Below are 18,317 nucleotides of genomic sequence, written 5' to 3'. Positions count from 1 at the left end.
CAGAGGGAGGCGGGCGCGTGCCTGTCCCGAGACGGAAACCCTGGCCCCAAGGGAGGTCTTACTACAAATGCCGCGGTGCCGAAGCTCGCTCGGCGCTACAGAGCTGGGCGAGGCGGTTGGTCCGCGATGCCGACACCAGAGTGCAGGTGCCTACGACCTTCCCCTCCCGGGAGCGTCAGGCGCGAACCAGCACGAGCCGGCTGAACCGTGTCCTACCAGCCACGACCCACGCCCTGAAAAGGGGGTTTCTACAAAGCCTGCCACACAAGCTACCTGGATGCCTCCGTCTTTTTGCTTCACTTGCAGGGCCTGATTCCTTCTGGAATTTGGGCGCGTCGATCTCCCGGCGTTTGGACAACCGGGCCAGAAATGGAACGCGGATTCATTGGCCTCTGGCGCTCGCCAAATGCACCCGGGAACTCGCCTGTTCCTCACCAGCGACTTCAGAAGCGAACCCGCGCCGAGCGCCCGACAGCAGGCAGCCACGTTCGCCTCAGAGCAAACGGGAGGGAATTCCGGGCACTCCGGGCTCCCGGCGCCTCGCCTCCCGATTTCAGGCCATTTCTGGCTCTTTGTACGGTTGCAGGACTCACTTCCGCCCCCCCGGTCTCTCAGATGGTGCTTCTACCCACCAGACTCTGGGGCTGACTGAAAGGGACGTGTCCATCACATTGGGCTTGCATATAAGAGCGGCCAGACGGGGTCAGACCAAAGGTCCATCTAGTCCAGTGTCCTGTCCTCCGCCAGTGACCAATGGCAGATGGGAATGAACAGAACAGGGAAACATCAAGTGATCCCTCCCTTGTTGCCCTCTCCCAGCCTCAGCTAGGGACACCCTCCCTGCCCAGCCTGGCTAATAGTCCTGTCCTTCACAACATCCCCCAGCAAGGAGTTCCACAGGTTGACTGTGAGCTATGTGAAGAAAAACTTCCTTTTGTTTGTTTAAACCTGCTACCTCTTCATTTCATTTGATGACCCCTAGTTCTTGTGCTATGGGAAATAACTTTTCCTTATTCACTTTCTCCATCCCAGTCATGGCTTGGAGGTTGGCAGAATCAGACCAGATGAAAACGCTGGGATCTTCCCCTCATTCCCCAACAGACACGTCCTTTCACGGCCCCGCCCCTTCCCCTCCTCAAAGCTCAGCACTGGGTGTCCTCACCTTGTCGAAGAATTCGTATAGCCTGATGGTGTCTCGCAGCCGACTCCGGGCACCCTCCAGAGAGGCGCCGAACTCAGCCAGCTGATTATGGTACGCGTGCCGCTTGCGCCCGTAGACATGCAAGTCTGCTGAGGAAACATCTTCCCACTTGTCCAGCTTCTTTAACATCTCCCAGCCCCGCCTACAATAGTCCTGAAAGGAAACGGCAGCTGCGGGTCAGACCTGGAAGGGAGAGCGCGGGAGACTTCCGCAGCCCCTGGGAGCCGTCCGGACGAGCTAAGCCAAGCCCGGCACAGCAATGCCGACAGCAGTGCTCTCGGGCAAGCGTCCTCTTTAAGCGGCCCTCTGAACTGGGAAGCTCAGACAGAGCCTCCCTAGGGTGGGGGCAACCCTCCCCCCTGCTGCAGGCTCTGTTCCGCCCCTCCCCTCAAGCTCCACCCCCTCCCACTCCCACTCCACCCTTTGCCCAAAGCCCCCTCTCCCGAGAGACACAAGCCAGAGGCTACAGGGGCCTGGTGCGGGGCAACAGCAGGGATCCTTCCCTCCCCACATTCACAGTGGTGACGGGAGCTGGAGCAACCCAGCAACCCGCCCCAGTGCGCCCCACAGTGGCAGGAAGCAGAGTGCTGGGGGCTGGGGGGCTCCCCTGCCCATCACCACAGTGCAATGGAGCGCAGGGGGCTGGAGACGGGCCAGGGAGCTGAGTCTCTCCGGCTCCTGCCACCGCGGTGGGGGAAAAGGGGAACCCCTGTTGCACCCCTGGGTAACCCTCCTGGCTGCCCTGGGCCCCACGTGGCTGCCACGGGACCCCCAAAGCACGGGGCCTGGGACAGCCGCCCCAAAGCGTCCTGTGGCCGGACAGCGCTGAGCTTCGATGCAGCAACGCGGTCACTATAGCCCAAAAGGCCTGCACGAGAACTGGCTGCCCAGGCCTCAGGAAGCGTTTCCGGCTCTAAAGGGAGTTCAGAAACAGCCATCGCACACCCTTGCCACGTGGCTCAACACTCCCGTCCCGGGCACGGCCACGTGGCGGCTCCACTGAGCCGAGTCTGCCTCCCAAACTCCCTCCTGGGTGGCCCGGCCTGCGGAGGCAGCTGGCAGGGGCGGGGAGAGACACAGAAGCAGGGACCGAACGACCCTCGCCTGCCACCCAGCGATGAAAAGGCTTCAGCGGCTGTCTGGGAGCAAACTCCGACGGGCGCCCCAGACGGAGCTGCTTGGCAAAGGGCTCGGCGGGGGCAGCTTCCAGAGCGACCCAGCACTTCAGGGTTCAACGCCGGGAGCAGGACTGCACCAGTCACCAAGGCTACGCTTGTGTCCCGGAGGCTGCCCAAGTCACAGAATCCCGGACTTCCCAAGACCTCTGTGCTGTCAGCCGGCAGCAGCCCGGAGCCGTGGGGTCCCCGTGCCTCCAGCAGCAGCCCGGAGCCGTGGGGTCCCCGTGCCTCCAGCAGCAGCCCGGAGCCGTGGGGTCACCGTGCCTCCAGCAGCAGCCCGGAGCCGTGGGGTCACCGTGCCTCCAGCAGCAGCCTGGAGCCGTGGGGTCCCCGTGCCTCCAGCAGCAGCCCGGAGCCGTGGGGTCACCGTGCCTCCAGCAGCAGCCCGGAGCCGTGGGGTCACCGTGCCTCCAGCAGCAGCCCGGAGCCGTGGGGTCCCCGTGCCTCCAGCAGCAGCCCGGAGCCATGGGGTCCCCGTGCCTCCAGCAGCAGCCCGGAGCCGTGGGGTCCCCGTGCCTCCAGCAGCAGCCCGGAGCCGTGGGGTCACTGTGCCTCCAGCAGCAGCCCGGAGCCGTGGGGTCCCCGTGCCTCCAGCAGTGGCTCGGAGCCGTGGGGTCCCCGTGCCTCCAGCAGCGGCCCAGAGCCGTGGGGTCCCCGTGCCTCCGTGGGGTCCCCGTGCCTCCAGCAGCAGCCCGGAGCCGTGGGGTCCCCGTGCCTCCGTGGGGTCCCCGTGCCGCCAGCAGCAGCCCGGAGCCGTGGGGTCCCCGTGCCTCCAGCAGCGGTCCAGAGCCGTGGGGTCCCCGTGCCTCCAGCAGCGGCCCAGAGCCGTGGGGTCCCCGTGCCGCCAGCAGCGGCCCAGAGCCGTGGGGTGCCCCAAACTCCAAGCTGCCATGAACAGCAGGGGAACCGCAGCTCCCAGCTGACCCAGGTGGCAGGGACCTCACAGTTCCTGGCCGCTGCAGGCGGCGGGAGAACTCTGTGGCTCCAAGCTGAGGGAGAGGACCCTGGAGAGCCGAGCCCCGTGGCTCACAGGAGCCCCTGGAGCGGCCGGCTGACCCTTGCAGCTGCCCAGTAGCTTCCCATTTGCCATGGATATTCGGAGTAAAAGTCAGGGCCAGGTCCTGGGTTCCCGGGAATTTTCTTTGCTGCCTGTGACCTGTCTGTGCCGTTCACTAAAGTATCCAGGACTAAATCTTAGCCAGGATTGAGGGGGCACCCGATCTGAACCCCACAGCTACACTAAGTCACACCCCAGGGAAAGTCAGAGGGGCAGGGGGCCTTGCTGGTAGAGAGGACTCTGCTTAACAAGCCCTGGGCCCCTTTGCATTGCCACCGGAGCACCCCTCCGTGTGTGTCTGAAGGCTGGGGGAGGAAGCGCACCGTGGTCTGGGCAGCACTAGGGGCTGACTACCCTAGGCCCCGCCCCTTCTGCCCTCAGCCCCGCCCCTTCCGAGGACATGGAGCCGGCCCCCGCACCTCGCCCCCAGATCCTTGGTGGCTGTCGGCCCTGCTGACTCCGGGCCTTTGCTGACCGCCAACTCCCCACTGTGAGCGGCATTCTGAAGGGCCATTGCTCGGTGGACTTTCTGGTGGGAAACCGAGGCAAAGGGTGCTGCCCGGTGCCCTGTAGAGCAGACGTCTGGTTAAGGCATACGTGCCTTGAGTCGGTGTGGCGGGGTGTTCCCAGTGAACGCCGACCTCCCTCTCCTTTCAGTAGAGTTTGCTCTGGTGCACAGAGTCAGCAGACCTGGCAGTGACTGCAGCAGGCAGGGGTGTCCCCTCCCCCACAAACTCTCCGCCGCCGCGTTCCAGTCCGAGGTCACTTACACTGGCCACGAGATCGAATTCCCTGAACTGCTTTTGGGCTTGAAGCAGCAGCTCCAAAGAATCGTCCAGGTCAGTCATTTCCTTCAGCTGCTTCCTGCCAACGTCCTCGATCCACGTGCTGACCTGGGAGAAAGAGAGGAAAGCAAGTGGTGCCCGCTGTGTGTCGGTGCTGCCGCGCGAGGCCGGCTCCCAGGGGGCTTCTCCGGCGAGGCTGCTCGTTCCGTCACTGGGAAGAGTGTCCCGAATCGGGGCCTCTCCGCAGATCCCCACTGCTTTACGCACGGGCCTTTTCCGCCGCGGGCCGCTGGGTAAGTCCTACGCTCTGCAGGTGCTCACAGGGCCTTCGTCTGTGCTTCCGCGCCGACCGCAGTGGGCTGAAAGCGCTGCAGCTCCCCGCTGGGCCTACCTCCCAACGCTCCATTTGCTGCCTGCTCGCCTGCTCCCTCCTCCAGCTCCTGTCTGGCGGAAGGGCTTGGTGCAACGGCAGAGCCACGGAGCGCCCCCAGGGACTGTCTGGGGCCCCGGGAGACCTGCTCTCTGTTTCCTGAATACTAAGGATGTTAAATCCCTGTTGAATTGGCTAACCCGTGAAACAAATTGTTTAACTAGTTAACTGATTAAAGAGGGAGTGGGTGGGGGGCCTACTCCGGCCTCCATGGGTTAACCGGAGCCGGGAAGCCTGGTTAACCTTTCACACCCCTACTGAATACAGCTCCCAATATAATCTCTGTGTCCCTGCTTATCCCTAGCAGCTCCTCATCGCTGCCTGGGTCCGGGCTCCGCCCTTTGGGAACAGTCAGGCACTCTCACCTGGTTCAGGACCATGTCGGTGTACGTCTGCCTCCCTAAGAGCACCCCCCCCCCCGACCCCATCTGCCCCAGGGCGGAAAGGGCTCTGCTCAAGGGGCAGAAGGAGCCTCCTCTGAGATGGGGGAGCCTTCGTCAGTGGGAGGGAAGCCGAGGACGTCAACGGGCTGCAACGGGACGAGTGGTTGGAGCAGCCCCCTGCCAGCATCACACCGCAGGTGGGGGGTGCTCACCAGTTCACCGGTTACACACGGCGGTTCTTACACCCGTGCACCTGTGCTCCTGGCAGGAGGCCTCGGCCCTGCAAGGGGTTAATCTGACTTCCCGCAGGAACGAAGCGTCGTTACCCGTATGGCACAAGTCAAGGGTGGAACCAGGCCCTGACCAGGGGCCCCCTAACCTGAACCTCACTTGCCAAGCATGGGGCAGGGACCCCCTCCCTGGCGCTAATGGGGTTACGTGGGATCGAACTGGAATAAAGGCCCCGTGCCGAGGTGCTGAGCACGCAGAGCACACGCTGACTTGGTGCTCAGCGCCTCTGAGAACCGGGCCCCAAGTCTGTAGGTCTCCCCAGCCCAGGGATGCCGGGTGAGCGGAGGGGCCCACTTCTGCCTGAGCAGGCACACCAATGGGGGAGCAGCTGTCCCAGGGCTCGGCGATTCACGTGGCCTGGATGTGGCAGCTGGAGGCCTGGCTCCCCCCCTTTGAATGGCTGCTGGGACGCCTCACCACACCGGGCACACCGTGGAGCTCTGAGGGCTGGGGGGAGTCCCGGTGCCTCAGTGCGGGCAGTGCAAAGGGCTGGCCCTCCCCTTCTGCCCAAAGCCCCGCCTCTTCACCCACAAAGCTCCGCCCCTTCCAGGGCGTGAAGCCAGCCCCCCGCCACCTCTTGCCCCGGGGCATACGGTGGCTGTCAGCCTCACCGTTCCTGGGCAGAGACGGCTCCATGCCAGGTTGGTTGCAGAGTATTTTTGTGATGAGAAGGCATTTCCCGTCGGGACGCTTTTTGTGTTACTTTACTGCCACCTTCTTCAAACCCTGACGTAAACTGGGATGAAATACCCAGCAACCTTTCTGGGCCATGCAGTCACGGCTAATCCTTACAACCATGACAAACTGGGCTCACCTCCCTAAAACCGTCTTCAAAGGCCTCGAATTCCATCACGAGCTCCAGCTCCCCGATGCGTTTGTTTGACAACATCACCAGGAGGTGGACCCCCTCCTCCGCTCGGCTGTACAGCGTGGCGGCAGCATGCAAGGCATCTCTGAAAGGGAACACAAGTCCAGCCAGTGTGTTTCACATGCCTAGTGACATCTCATACGTATCTGTGGCTTGGAGGGGCCACACGGAGACATACAGGCAGTCCCCGGGTTACGTACAAAATAGGGATTGTAGGTTTGTTCTTAAGTTGAATTTGTATGTAAGTCGGAACTAGTACATATTGCAGGGGAAACTCTAGCCAAACATTTCTCCAGAGCTCAGTTTTATTCTCCCACCCCTCACTTCCCTCAGTCCTTTATTCTCAAGCTGAGGTGTCTGCTGAGAAAAGCCGCTCCGCGTCTCCCTGGTCTGCTGGGGGGGGGGGCGCTAGCTTCGCGTCTCCCTGGTCTGCTGGGGGGGGGGCGCTAGCTTCGCGTCTCCCTGGTCTGCTGGGGGGGGGGCGCTAGCTTCGCGTCTCCCTGGTCTGCTGGGGGGGGGGCGCTAGCTTCGCGTCTCCCTGGTCTGCTGGGGGGGGGCGCTAGCTTCGCGTCTCCCTGGTCTGCTGGGGGGGGGGGCGCTAGCTTCGCGTCTCCCTGGTCTGCTGGGGGGGGGGGCGCTAGCTTCGCGTCTCCCTGGTCTGCTGGGGGGGGGGGGGGCGCTAGCTTCGCGTCTCCCTGGTCTGCTGGGGGGGGCGCTAGCTTCGCGTCTCCCTGGTCTGCTGGGGGGGGCGCTAGCTTCGCGTCTCCCTAGTCTGCTGGGGGGAAGCAGCTAGTGCGGGGTTGCCTCACCCCGTTTGTAAGTAGGGATCCGATGTAAGTCGGATCCATGTAACCCGGGGACTGCCTGTACTCCCAATCTCCAGACGTTCCTTGTCGTATCAGAACAAAGTACATCGCAGTATATATTGGAGAACACTTCCAGCATTCCAGCGCCCATGTCGCTGCATCCTACCCCCGTGCGGGCAGAGAGATCCTACCAAGGGGTCAGGGTCCTGTACAAACCACGTTCCAAAGCTCACGTAGCCTGCGCAGAGCGCTCAGCTTTTTGACCCAAAATTTAGATTTGGTACAAATGTGAAACTGAATCAAACACCTTTCTGAAATCCAGGTAAATGATAGCCCCTGCATTTCTTTTGTCTACAAACTCAGGCCGGGTCTCCACTAAAGGGGAAGGTCGAATCAAGATACACAACTGCAGCCACGTTAATTACTACGTGCCGGCTGTCTTCCAGCTCTCCCAGTCGGTACCCAAAGAATCAATGATGGAAAAATGGGAGATTAGCATTGCTACTGGACAGAGGTAAGATTATTTGGGTGCCTCAAACAGTGCTTTCTCAGAAATGTTGGGGCTCCTTTTAAGTTTAATCCGAACTCTGAATTTCTTGGGATTTTAATGTTTGCTATAATTACAAGGAGAACATCTGTGCAAGTTCATTTTTACCTTTCAACTCACTCATAAATGCTCTCAGCGCTCATGCTAATCACTGCCTAATGTCTAATCACTTCTGGATTCTCGCTGGGGGCATGCTTCAAGTGATATCTTGTAAAGGATGGCCCTAATACCCTTTCCCCCCATCACTACCCTCTATGATTCTAAAAACATCTGCAACGAATAAAACACCAGGGTTCCCTGTAAGCTGGGTGCTCAGGAGACATTCAAATGCTGCCAGCTGATTAGCAGAGTGCCCACTGCTAGGATTTGTGTTTCTCCTGGTGGTGCACATGCCTTCGTGCACATACACAAATTATTCCGCACATGGATGGCAAGATTCGAGGGAACATTGGGGATGACTCTCTGGATTAACCTGCTGTAGAAAAGAGGGCTTCTACCATGTTAAAATAAAAAAAACGGCGACTAAAGGCTTTAATTGGCTTCCTAGTGGCCTGTGCACCTCTCCCAGTGGAAAGCAGGGGGCTGTCTGACAACACAGGGAAATCTCCTCCGGAGCCGCAGCCCCGGTAAGTCCCAGTGTCCCCGCCCACGTTAGCGTGGCAGTCGGCCCTTCCCGGCACCCCTTCCAGGGCAAAGCGTTCACGTTCCACTGGCAACCCTGTAGATTCGATGCGATTTAGAACAAAACCGAGGGGCTGCCTGTCAGCGCCTCGTTCCCTGAGCCCTGCTCCCGTCGGGCAATTACCGGCTGTGTGGAAAAGCTGCCAAGAGCTCGTAACAGTTTGCTGGTTCCAGGCCCGAGCGGTTGTATAACTGGAGGGTAATTTTAGACCTTGTTGCTGCAGACGCCTTTCCCAAAGCTGGAGCTGGAGGGTCACGGGGCCTGCTCCTGGCCCTTCTGGGGATTAGCTCTGTAAGATCAACGCCCTGTCTCTCTCCCCAAGCAGCTGCAGCCCTCCACCCAGGGCACTCCCTGGGGTCCCTTCCAGGGGGCATCAAAGTCTTTCTCCCACAATCCTAGGCCGTCTGCCCAGTCCCGACCCAGCTGCCCTGCCCTCAGCATCTGGGAGGGGGACCCAGGCCAGCCCTGCACTGTGGGTTCCTGCTCTGGGCTCCTCACTTCTGCAGCCAGCTCTGCATAACCCACCACTTGTTGCTTTTCCCACAAGCCTCTCCTACTTTCCTGGCTCTCCCCTGGTCCTGGTTTGCAGGCCTCAGTGGAGAGCAGACGGACAGCCCACTTCTAAAAGTAGCAGGAGAGGGATTTGGAGTATGCAGGGGGTTGGTAGGCAGTGTGGGGGTGCACCAGCAGAGCTGGGAGTGCAGGGGGTTGGGGTGCACTAGTAGAGCTGGGGGTTCAGGGGATTAGGGTGCACTAGTAGAGCTGGGAGTGCAGGGGATTGGGGTGCACTGGCAGAGCTGGGGGCGCAGGGGATTGGGGTGCACTAGTAGAGCTGGGGGCGCAGGGGGTTGGGGTGCACTGGCAGAACTGGAGGTGCAGGGGGTTGGGGTGCATTAGTAGAGCTGGGAGTGCAGGGGGTTGGGGTGCACTAGTAGAGCTGGGGGCGCAGGGGATTGGGGTGCACTAGTAGAGTTGGGAGTGCCGGGGGTTGGGGTGCACTGGCAGAACTGGAGGTGCAGGGGGTTGGGGTGCATTAGTAGAGCTGGGAGTGCAGGGGGTTGGGGTGCACTAGTAGAGCTGGGAGTGCAGGGAATTGGGGTGCACTAGTAGAGCTGGGAGTGCAGGCGGTTGGGGTGCACTAGTAGAGCTGGGGGCGCAGGGGATTGGGGTGCACTAGTAGAGCTGGGAGTGCAGGGGGTTGGGGTGCACTAGTAGAGCTGGGGGCGCAGGGGATTGGGGTGCACTAGTAGAGTTGGGAGTGCAGGGGGTTGGGGTGCACTGGCAGAGCTGGAGGTGCAGGGGGTTGGGGTGCACTAGTAGAGCTGGGAGTGCAGGGTGTTGGGGTGCACTGGCAGAGCTGGGGGTGCAGGGGGTTGGGATGCACTAGTAGAGCTGGGGGCGCAGGGGATTGGGGTGCACTAGTAGAGTTGGGAGTGCAGGGGGTTGGGGTGCACTGGCAGAGCTGGAGGTGCAGGGGGTTGGGGTGCATTAGTAGAGCTGGGGGTGCAGGGGGTTTGGGTGCACTGGCAGAGCTGGGAGTGCAGGGGGTTGGGGTGCACCGGCAGAGCTGGGGGCGTCATGCCTCCCTTGCCTGAATGTCCCCTCTCTGAGCTTCCCTACCATCCATCCCCATTTATCCTGCTCCCCGTAATTCCCCTCCACCCGCTTCCACTGCTCTAATGCCCCTCCCCTACAAGGGAGCAGTCACATGCCTAACTTTTCCGGCTCACATCTTTTGATTACACCCCCCCCCCCCATAAAACTGCCCTCACCCCACGATTCACAAACTGAAGCCAATCATTCAATCCAAGTGCCTTTGTCTTAGTTGGGCCAGTAAAAGGAACAATCCGTGTCTCACACAGAACGGGAAGCGACTGACTAGCAAAGAGTCCTGCAGAAAGGGATCTGGGGGCCAGAGGGGAGCACAAGCTAAATAGGAATCAACAGCGTGACGCCATTGCCGAAAAAGCAAACATCATTCTGGGGGTGAGGGCATCTGTCAGGGTTGAGGGCAGGGGACTGGACTTGATGGCCTTTAGTCTGCCTTCTGGTTCTGTGATTCTGGTTATCTACCAAGGGGAACAGACTGAGCTCACAGATGAGGGGTGGGTGTACCTACCTTGTCTCTACTGCCGTATAAAGATGTGTCTCAGGGGAAGCATTGCTGGCCGGCTGAGGGAGCAAAGGAAAGCCCCACCACTGCCTACGCTGTGTCCATGGTCACGAGCACACGTCTTAGTACCCGCGTGGAGTCTGCCAGGTGCTATGAACCTGGCTCGGTGCCTTTGTTCCTTAATGGATCTTGTGGTCACTGAGGGGTTTGCAGGACATCTGCTGTGCTGACCCTCTGCACAGAACTGGGGCAGCGCTGGGAGATCACGCGGAAAACCCACACACGCAGCCAAATACCTAACCCCGACTGGTCCACCAGCACACGGCAGCCCAAGGAAAGAGCGTTTGCGGCTGTAATACATACGGTCAGACTCAGACAGATTCTGAACTCTCCGTGAGCTCCACAAAAGAAGCTGTAGTAGTGGCCTAAAACTGGACAATACGATGGTAAGTGACTTGACCAGCCCTGCCTCGTAGGAGAAGCCCAGTACCGAGCTCTGCCTTCAGAGGAACTATTATTTGCATGGATCATTGTGTTACCCAGCTGGTTTGTGTTCTCCCAGACAGAACGTCTCCTCCCTTGAAAGACTCAGCACGGCACCCAGCTCTCTAGACCGTTCTCATTTCTAACGCACGTTCCCCAATTCTGCACGTGCCGCTGGCCTCTTCTAGACACTCCAACACTTTATACTACGTGCCGGGAGTGGGGAACCTTTTTTTGGCCGGGGGCTGCTGAACCAAAGTCAGGAGGAGGTGCCGAGCTGGCGCTCATGCTCCCGCCCAGTCTCAGGGTATGTCTAGACTACAGGCTTTTGTCGACAGAAGTTTTGTCAACAGATACTGTCGACAAAGAGCGTCTAGACTACAGCCAGTTCTGTCAACAAAGCAAGCCGCTTTGTCGACATGACAGTGTAGACGCTGTGACAGCACGCTGGGGTTTTCCTCTCTCCTGCACCCCCGTAATGGCACGGACAGACTCCACCAGCCAGTAGAAAAGAGGGAGTTTATTGCTTCTCCAGGATGCAGCACAGCACAGATGTAATCTGGTTGCAGGGCAGGCCTAGGATGCCTCAGCCCCCCTTGAGATGGGGGAGCCTGGGCCCCTAAATCCCAGCCCATTGCCTAGGCTGCTTCCTCCATGATACCAGCCAGAAACCTAACTAACTCACTTCCAGCCCTGCCTCCAGCCAGGGCTCCACTCCTTCTTCCCATTGTTCCGCTCCCTGGGAGATCACTGGTCAGACAGGTTCGAAGCCCCCTTGCATAATGACTCATCCCCGGCCCTGCTGGGCCGTTCTGAAGCCAGCAGCCAGTGGAGGTCACCCACTGCCCAGCGTAGCAACCAGCAAGGTACCCACACTACGTCACAGACGCAAAGGACAGTGTAGATGCAATAACGCCTTCTGTCGACAGAACTCTGGTTGGACATTAGGAAAAAGTTCCTAACTGTCAGGGTAGTTAAACTGGAATAAATTGCCCAGGGAGGTTGTGGAATCTCCATCTCTGGAGATATTTAAGAGCAGGTTAGATAAATGTCTATCAGGGATGGTCTAGACAGTATTTGGTCCTGCCATGGGGGCGGGGGGCTGGACTCGATGACCTCTCGAGGTCCCTTCCAGTCCTAGTATTCTAGGATTCTGTGATTCTATGAAAAGGCGTTATTCCTCGTAGAATGAGGTTTACAGCCATCGCCAAAACTGCTGAGTTCTGTCGACGTTATGTCGACAGAACTCAGCAGCAGTGTAGATGCAGGTATAGTTTTGTCGACAAAAGTCCACTTTTATTGACAAAACCTTGTAGTCTAGACACACCCTCAGAGTCTTGCGGTGGGGCTGGAGCACCAGCATCGGCTCCCTCCAAGCCTCGCCGCAGGCCGGGCCAAAGCAAGGCAGGGGCTGGATCTGTAGGTTCCCCACCCCGGCTAGATACAATGACCATGGCTATAGCACTAAATCCATCCCAATATCAGACTAGTTCCCCCGAGGATGCAATGCCTGTGGGAAGAAGCAGGCTGGGCCAGGTGCAACCAGGTAGTGGAGCTGGTGTCTAGCATGGACCACAGAGGGTTTCCCCCCCATAACATTTGTATAAAGTCAAGGGCTGTATCTAGAATGGCAAGTTTTTCTACAAAAGCAAGTGCTTTTGCGGAAAAACTTGCCAGCTGTCTACACTGTCTGCTTGAATTTCCATTAAAAGCATTTGCGGAAAATCATGCCAGTCTAGACGTAGCCAATATGTGCAGCATGCAGCTAAGCTCCTAACATACATAGGGCAGGATGCACAGACTGAACAAACAGTGTTATCTTCCTCAGATAACATTGACGCTGAATCAATGTCATGTCTAAGGAGGAAGGCCAACGTGGCTACCAGCCGGGATGCCCCAGTCTTTCCTGTCACTGTAAAGCCAGCCAGATCTGCCCTTTGCCATTTACAGCAATTCTGGAATTTTGCCCCGGGGGAGAAAGTTGCTTTTCCAAAGCACCCAAACCTTACCTAAAAGAGCCTCCAACTCTTCTGCCCGTCTCTGAGACGCTCGGGAGCTGCTACCGCATCCGTCCCACCACACGTTTTGAATGTGCTCTGTGGGAGGATGGCTGTGCGCACCTTTGTGTACGGAGTAATGGGGTTTGTTTAACTGTGGTGAGAGTGCTTTTCAGCAGGCTAAAGCCATCGTGTAAACACAAAGAACAGGTTGGACTGTCCGAAAACAACAGCCAAGAGCTAAGGTATGTGTCTGGCCAGAAATGTCTCTGGGTGCGTCTTTGTGTGTTGCTCTACCCCTCACACAACGGGATGAAAACACAGCAACCACCTGCTTGCCAGGCAGAGATCAGAATGCACACTTTCAAGAGAAACTGACAAAATATGACACGAGTCCAAGTGTTCCCTGTACGCTGGGTGCTTGTGCAGCCTCTCGGGAGACATTCTCAAGCTGCCCAGCTGATCAGCAAAGCGCCCACAGCTAGGTTTTGTGTTTCAGTTGGTGGTGCACATTTGCACAGGCCTTGGTGCACATCAAACATTTATTCTGCACATGGACCAAAAAAATCTGCACGTGGATGTAAAAGATTAGCGGGAACGAAGGACATGACCCCTCTTCGTAGAGTCTAAGGCCAAAAGTGATCAGTCGGCAAGCATAACAGTCCAATCCTTAATCCGATTTGAAGAATGACTGTGGCCATGTATACACAACGAGCTTTGATACTTTGGCGGACGCAAAGTACGTTGGTGTGAAATTGTCACCGTTGGTTTATTGCTCGTGCGTGTGCTTATCTAGCTGCTTGCGCTGGTGCTGCACATACTCACCTTGCGTGTTTGTGCTGGTGCAAAGTGCAGTGCACTATGGGTAGGTGTCCCAGGGGGCCGCCCATCACTGCAGTGCCTTCTGGAGAATTTTTGCAAGACGTTTTTGTGCCATCCACCCAGCAGGACTTCGACGGAGCAAACCTCCCATTGGCTTCCCTTCCTGCTCGTGAGGAGCAGGAGGACCGGCGCTGACAGGGCACCCTCTGAGTTCGATTGAGTGGATCTTTGTGAGACCTGCTAATTCGAACCAGCAGCATCGATCTTCGTGCAGTGCGGACATGGCCTTGGTGAGTGTCCATGGGTAGTTACACCTCCCCCCAAAAAACGAGTCTCATCTGAGGTCTGACTGTGTCTGACTTCAGCTTCCCGTCTTAAATCTTCTCCCCTCGTAAGTGCTGACGGACTTCAGTCAAATCACCGGCCACCCTTCCCCTTGACTGAGCCCCTTACACCATTCACTGCCTGGAAGAACTTACAGATCTCAAAGTCTTGTTGCTTCCCCCGACCCCACGCCTCCTATTGGTCAACATTTTGGAAGGATGGATCCCCAAGCCGGACCCCGTCACACCCACATCACGTGGAAAGGGAACACCACCTCTCTGCTGAGCCGGCCACTTGGTGAGAGGGCTCCTAAGGCTTCCGCTCCCTCCCTACTGTTTGGGTTCTTATGGGCAGGACACTGGAGTTCGGGTTCAGGTTCTATGGGCAGGGTTCTCCACCTCGAGTTAGGGTTCCTGTCGGCAAGGCACCCTGCCATAAGGTTAGGGTTCCTATAGATAGGGCACTTGGAATTAGGGTTAGGGCTCCTGCGGGTAGGACTGCCCCCTAGGGCTAGGTTCCTGCGGATAGGGCACTTGTAGGTAGGGTTATGGCTCCAATGGGTAGCTCCCCACCTATGGTTAGGGCTTCCCACCCTAGGGCTAGGGTTCGTGTGGGAAAGGCACTTGGAGTTCGGGGTGGGGAGCAGCTAATCTCCCCATGGCCGGTCATGGACAAATGAAGTATTGTGTGGTTCATAGCAGACGTCCGTTTCCAGGCTGAACTGAACGCCGAGCATAGCTGCCGGGGGTGGGAGGGAAAAAAAGAAAAGCAGCAGAAGTTACCCATTTTAGGAGTGAGACGGTGAATTTTGAAACCACATCTTGGGTCTAGACGCACCATCCATCAGTGCTTGAAGACAGACAAGAGACATCTCCAGCAGGAGAACGGGAGCCAAGGGGGGTGAGGTGATCTCCTCCATCGGACAGCTTCCGCTGGGGAGAGAGAGCAGCTCTCGAGCTCCACAGCGCTCTTCCTCGGGTTGCTCCACTAAAAGTTACTGCCTCACCCACCTGGTCTCTACTCTCCTGGGACCCACGCGGCTACCACGACAGAGCATACAACATAACAGCAAGTCGTGGTCAATAAAGATGACCCTTACGGCCTTGTGGGCACGGGTATATTATCCAGGGGTGTTTCCGGGACATCGTCTGTAGCCCGCTCAGCGTGCAGAACAGTTAGAGAGACTGTTGCAGAAGCAGAAAATTGTCCCTCAAAAGGCCTTAGGAGCATCTTACACGCTGGCCTTGGAAACTGCAAAATGCAACCCCACACGCACCACAGCAGACCCCTCTACTTCCTGCAGCCACAGACATACATAGAATCATGGCTGGGGACCAGCCCGGCACCCACGCCAAACACCACCGCCTGCCAATGCTCTGATGCCATTGCAAGAAACATGCAGGGCCAACTGACAGGGCATGTTAAGCGTCAATATTTCACACGCAGCACGATGAGGCCACCGGTGTAGCCAACACAGCTCCCAATGATGCTGCCTCACCTCAGCTGGTTTTTCGGCACTTGAGAGTCTACAAAGCAGGTTTCTAACTCCTCCCCCCCCCCCCCCCCTCTGAGCTAGGCTGGGCCTTGGAGTATTTACCAAGCCTCAAGTTGCAGTGAAATTGCCCTGCGGTGTGAGCTGGTATGCACAATGACCCGCCTCTTAAATACACATCGCTTACCTGCCAGAAGAGTTCACTTACTATTCAAAATGGCTCAGGGTAATTCCACAGGCAGTAGCAGCGTCCGCCATAGCAGGCAGAGTCCGTAGCTTTATGCTGCTACAGGCAGAATCTCTCTAGCCCAGCACTCTCTGCTCTGGCAACTTCCGTGGTCCAGAATGATTTGACTTAGCATGGGTGTGGCTAGGTTTCCTGCAGCCCCATAAACTTTGTTTACAGACACCAGTCCTGGCTCTCAGTGTCCTGTGCTGTTATGACTACAGCATGTAGTCAACCTGTGGAACTCCTTGCCAGAGGAGGCTGTGAGGTCTAGGACTATAATAGAGTTTAAAGAGAAGCTAGATAAATTCATGGAGGTTAGGTCCATAAAAGGCTATTAGCCAGGGGATAAAATGGTGTCCTTGGCCTCTGTTTGTCAGAGGCTGGAGAGGGATGGCAGGAGACAAATCACTTGATCATTGTCTTCGGTCCACCCTCTCTGGGGCACCTGGCGCTGGCCACTGTCGGTAGACAGGACACTGGGCTAGATGGACCTTTGGTCTGACCCCGTACGGCCGTTCTTATGTTCTTATGTTATGTTCTTATTTAGCTCTAAGTTACCCCTTCTGAGGTCTCTTCCAACCCCATGATTCTATTACTAGGGGGGGGGGGGAAGCGCTGGGCTGGGCTCCCTAGGGAGGTGCTGGAATCTCCATCCCTAGAGGTGTTTAAGTCCCGGCTTGACAAAGCCCTGGCCGGGGTGATCGGTCCTGTTCGGGCAGGGGGCTGGACTCCATGCCTCCCGAGATCTCTGCCAGCCCGAGCGTTCTGTGATTCTACAGGTCTCCTAGAATCCCAGCAAGCACTGGAACGTTGGCAGTGACTCCCCGTCGATTTGTGGAACAAGCCGCTGACTCGCAATGCCCTGGGTCAGGTCCCTGGGCGTCACGCACAGGGAGGTTGCTCGCTGGGCCGTGGAAGGCCCAGAACGGTACCTGAGCATGCTAGAGGGGGAGGGGAGAAGGGAAGGGAGTGGGGCATGGGGCAGGGCGGGGAAGGACTGAAGCGAGTTCTGTATTGCCAAAAGGGGCTTGTCGGATAAAACCTCGCTCCAGGAGCACAAGACCGCTTCCTTCCCAGGCCACTGTCACGTTACTGGATCTTGAGGGGAGCAGCCAGATCACTGATGCACCCATAGGTGGGGGTGTTGGTCCCAAAAATGGTATAGAAGGGGGCCATGTGAGGTATTGAATAGAAGCTTACTGTCTGCTAATCCTATGTACGCTGTTCATGTGTTTGTATAATGTCTGTGTGTGCAATTATTAGCCTGTACTTGTATGGATACTGAAGATTTCCCTGCATGTGGTTGAGCCTTGGGCAGGGCCGGGCCTGTGGACATGCTAATTAGCGAGGCCCTGTGGGACAATGGCTCTCAATGGGCCCAGGACACACCTAAAGAATGGGGGCTGTCACCTGAGAGCGGCCAGCAGGGAACACAGAGATTGGCCTCTGGCCAGGTGACCGGCTACGACCAAGAAGGGACCAGGAAGGAAGTATAAATAGGCCATGTGGTCAACGCCATCTTGTTCTCAGCTCAGCACTTCATCCCAGAGGCAGCATTGCAGGGATCGAAGAGCCCGGAAGACCTGTGAACCCATCCTGATGCTAGGATGTGCAACAAGAACTTTTAAACCAGCAGCTGTAACATCTCTGCTAGAGCCTGCATCGAGGACTGGGAGATTCGGTGCATGTAACATACTATTCCTTTAACAACCTTCCTCTCATGCTTTTCTTTATTGTAATAATAAACCTTTAGTTGTTAGATGCTAAAGGATTGACCCAGCGTGATTTGAGGGTAAGATCCAAAGGGTAAATTGACCAGGGATCTGTGGCTGGTTTCTTGGAACCGGACAGGACTTGTTCGGGGTAGGTGGGATTGGGTTCTAAGACCCCCCCACCTGTGTATGAGGCCCGGGGCCATCTGGGGCACGGATATTGCTGGAGTGTCTGAGGGGTTTTGCTCGTGAGGCTTCAGGCAGGCAGCTGAAGCGCTCTGTGGGACTGGTTTGTGGCCTGTTTGGAGAGGTCACCAGTCTGGGGGCTGTAAGGAGCCCCGGATTTGAGCAATTCGCCCTGAGCGGACGCCCTCAGCTGTGCCCAGACACGGCCCGGTCCGTCACAGCCACCTGTGTGGGTTCCTGCATATTTTAGAGCACAGGTCACTCTACTGAAAGAAGGCATGAATTAAACTGTTTCCACTGGGTTTGTTTTGCTCCGTATTCCCACTTTATGACTTGAATTTTCTGTCACACCGAGCCACGAACTAGCAAGCGGAATTAAGTGCTCAGAGCCAGCAAGTGTCCCGGGGTTATCCTGTCTAGTTTGGCTTAGCGCGGTTCAGTACAGGCACCAGACAAGGACGGAGCTGGCCTGTCGCCCGTCATGGCACACAAATGAGAAAGACGGCAAACGATATCAGTCTTGCCTATGCCTTATCGATGGACGTTCTAAAAGTGGCACAGTTAACGAAAAACCCGAACTGCTTTAGTGCAATGAATACAAGTGCTGGTGTTCCCCAGGACGGATGGGAGAAATCTCTCATTTCCTCCCATTTTGGTTTGATTATTTTGTGCCTCTGACCACACCTTGTGTATAAGTTGCCCCGTCCAGGCCATCCCAGCAACTCCCATGC

At 57.4% G+C, this 18,317-nt stretch overlaps 1 protein-coding gene across 3 annotated transcripts in view; it reads right to left on the bottom strand.

Moving 5' to 3' along the window:
- PLEKHG4 (pleckstrin homology and RhoGEF domain containing G4) overlaps positions 1-18,317 on the bottom strand; it is a 96,745-nt gene that overhangs the window by 27,895 nt on the left and 50,533 nt on the right. For all 3 annotated transcript variants that reach the window (XM_075940575.1, XM_075940573.1, XM_075940574.1), the window contains exons 12-14: positions 6,140-6,278; positions 4,207-4,329; positions 1,163-1,354 (exon numbers count right to left, since the gene is read on the bottom strand). In XM_075940575.1, the coding sequence (XP_075796690.1) occupies positions 1,163-1,354; positions 4,207-4,329; positions 6,140-6,278 (454 nt within the window). The remainder of the gene's footprint in view (positions 1-1,162; positions 1,355-4,206; positions 4,330-6,139; positions 6,279-18,317) is intronic.

Source organism: Pelodiscus sinensis, chromosome 12, assembly GCF_049634645.1.
Source record: "Pelodiscus sinensis isolate JC-2024 chromosome 12, ASM4963464v1, whole genome shotgun sequence".
Lineage (NCBI taxonomy): Eukaryota > Metazoa > Chordata > Testudines > Trionychidae > Pelodiscus > Pelodiscus sinensis.
Note: the sequence above shows the minus strand (reverse complement) of the source record. Positions and strands in the feature narration are given on the sequence as shown.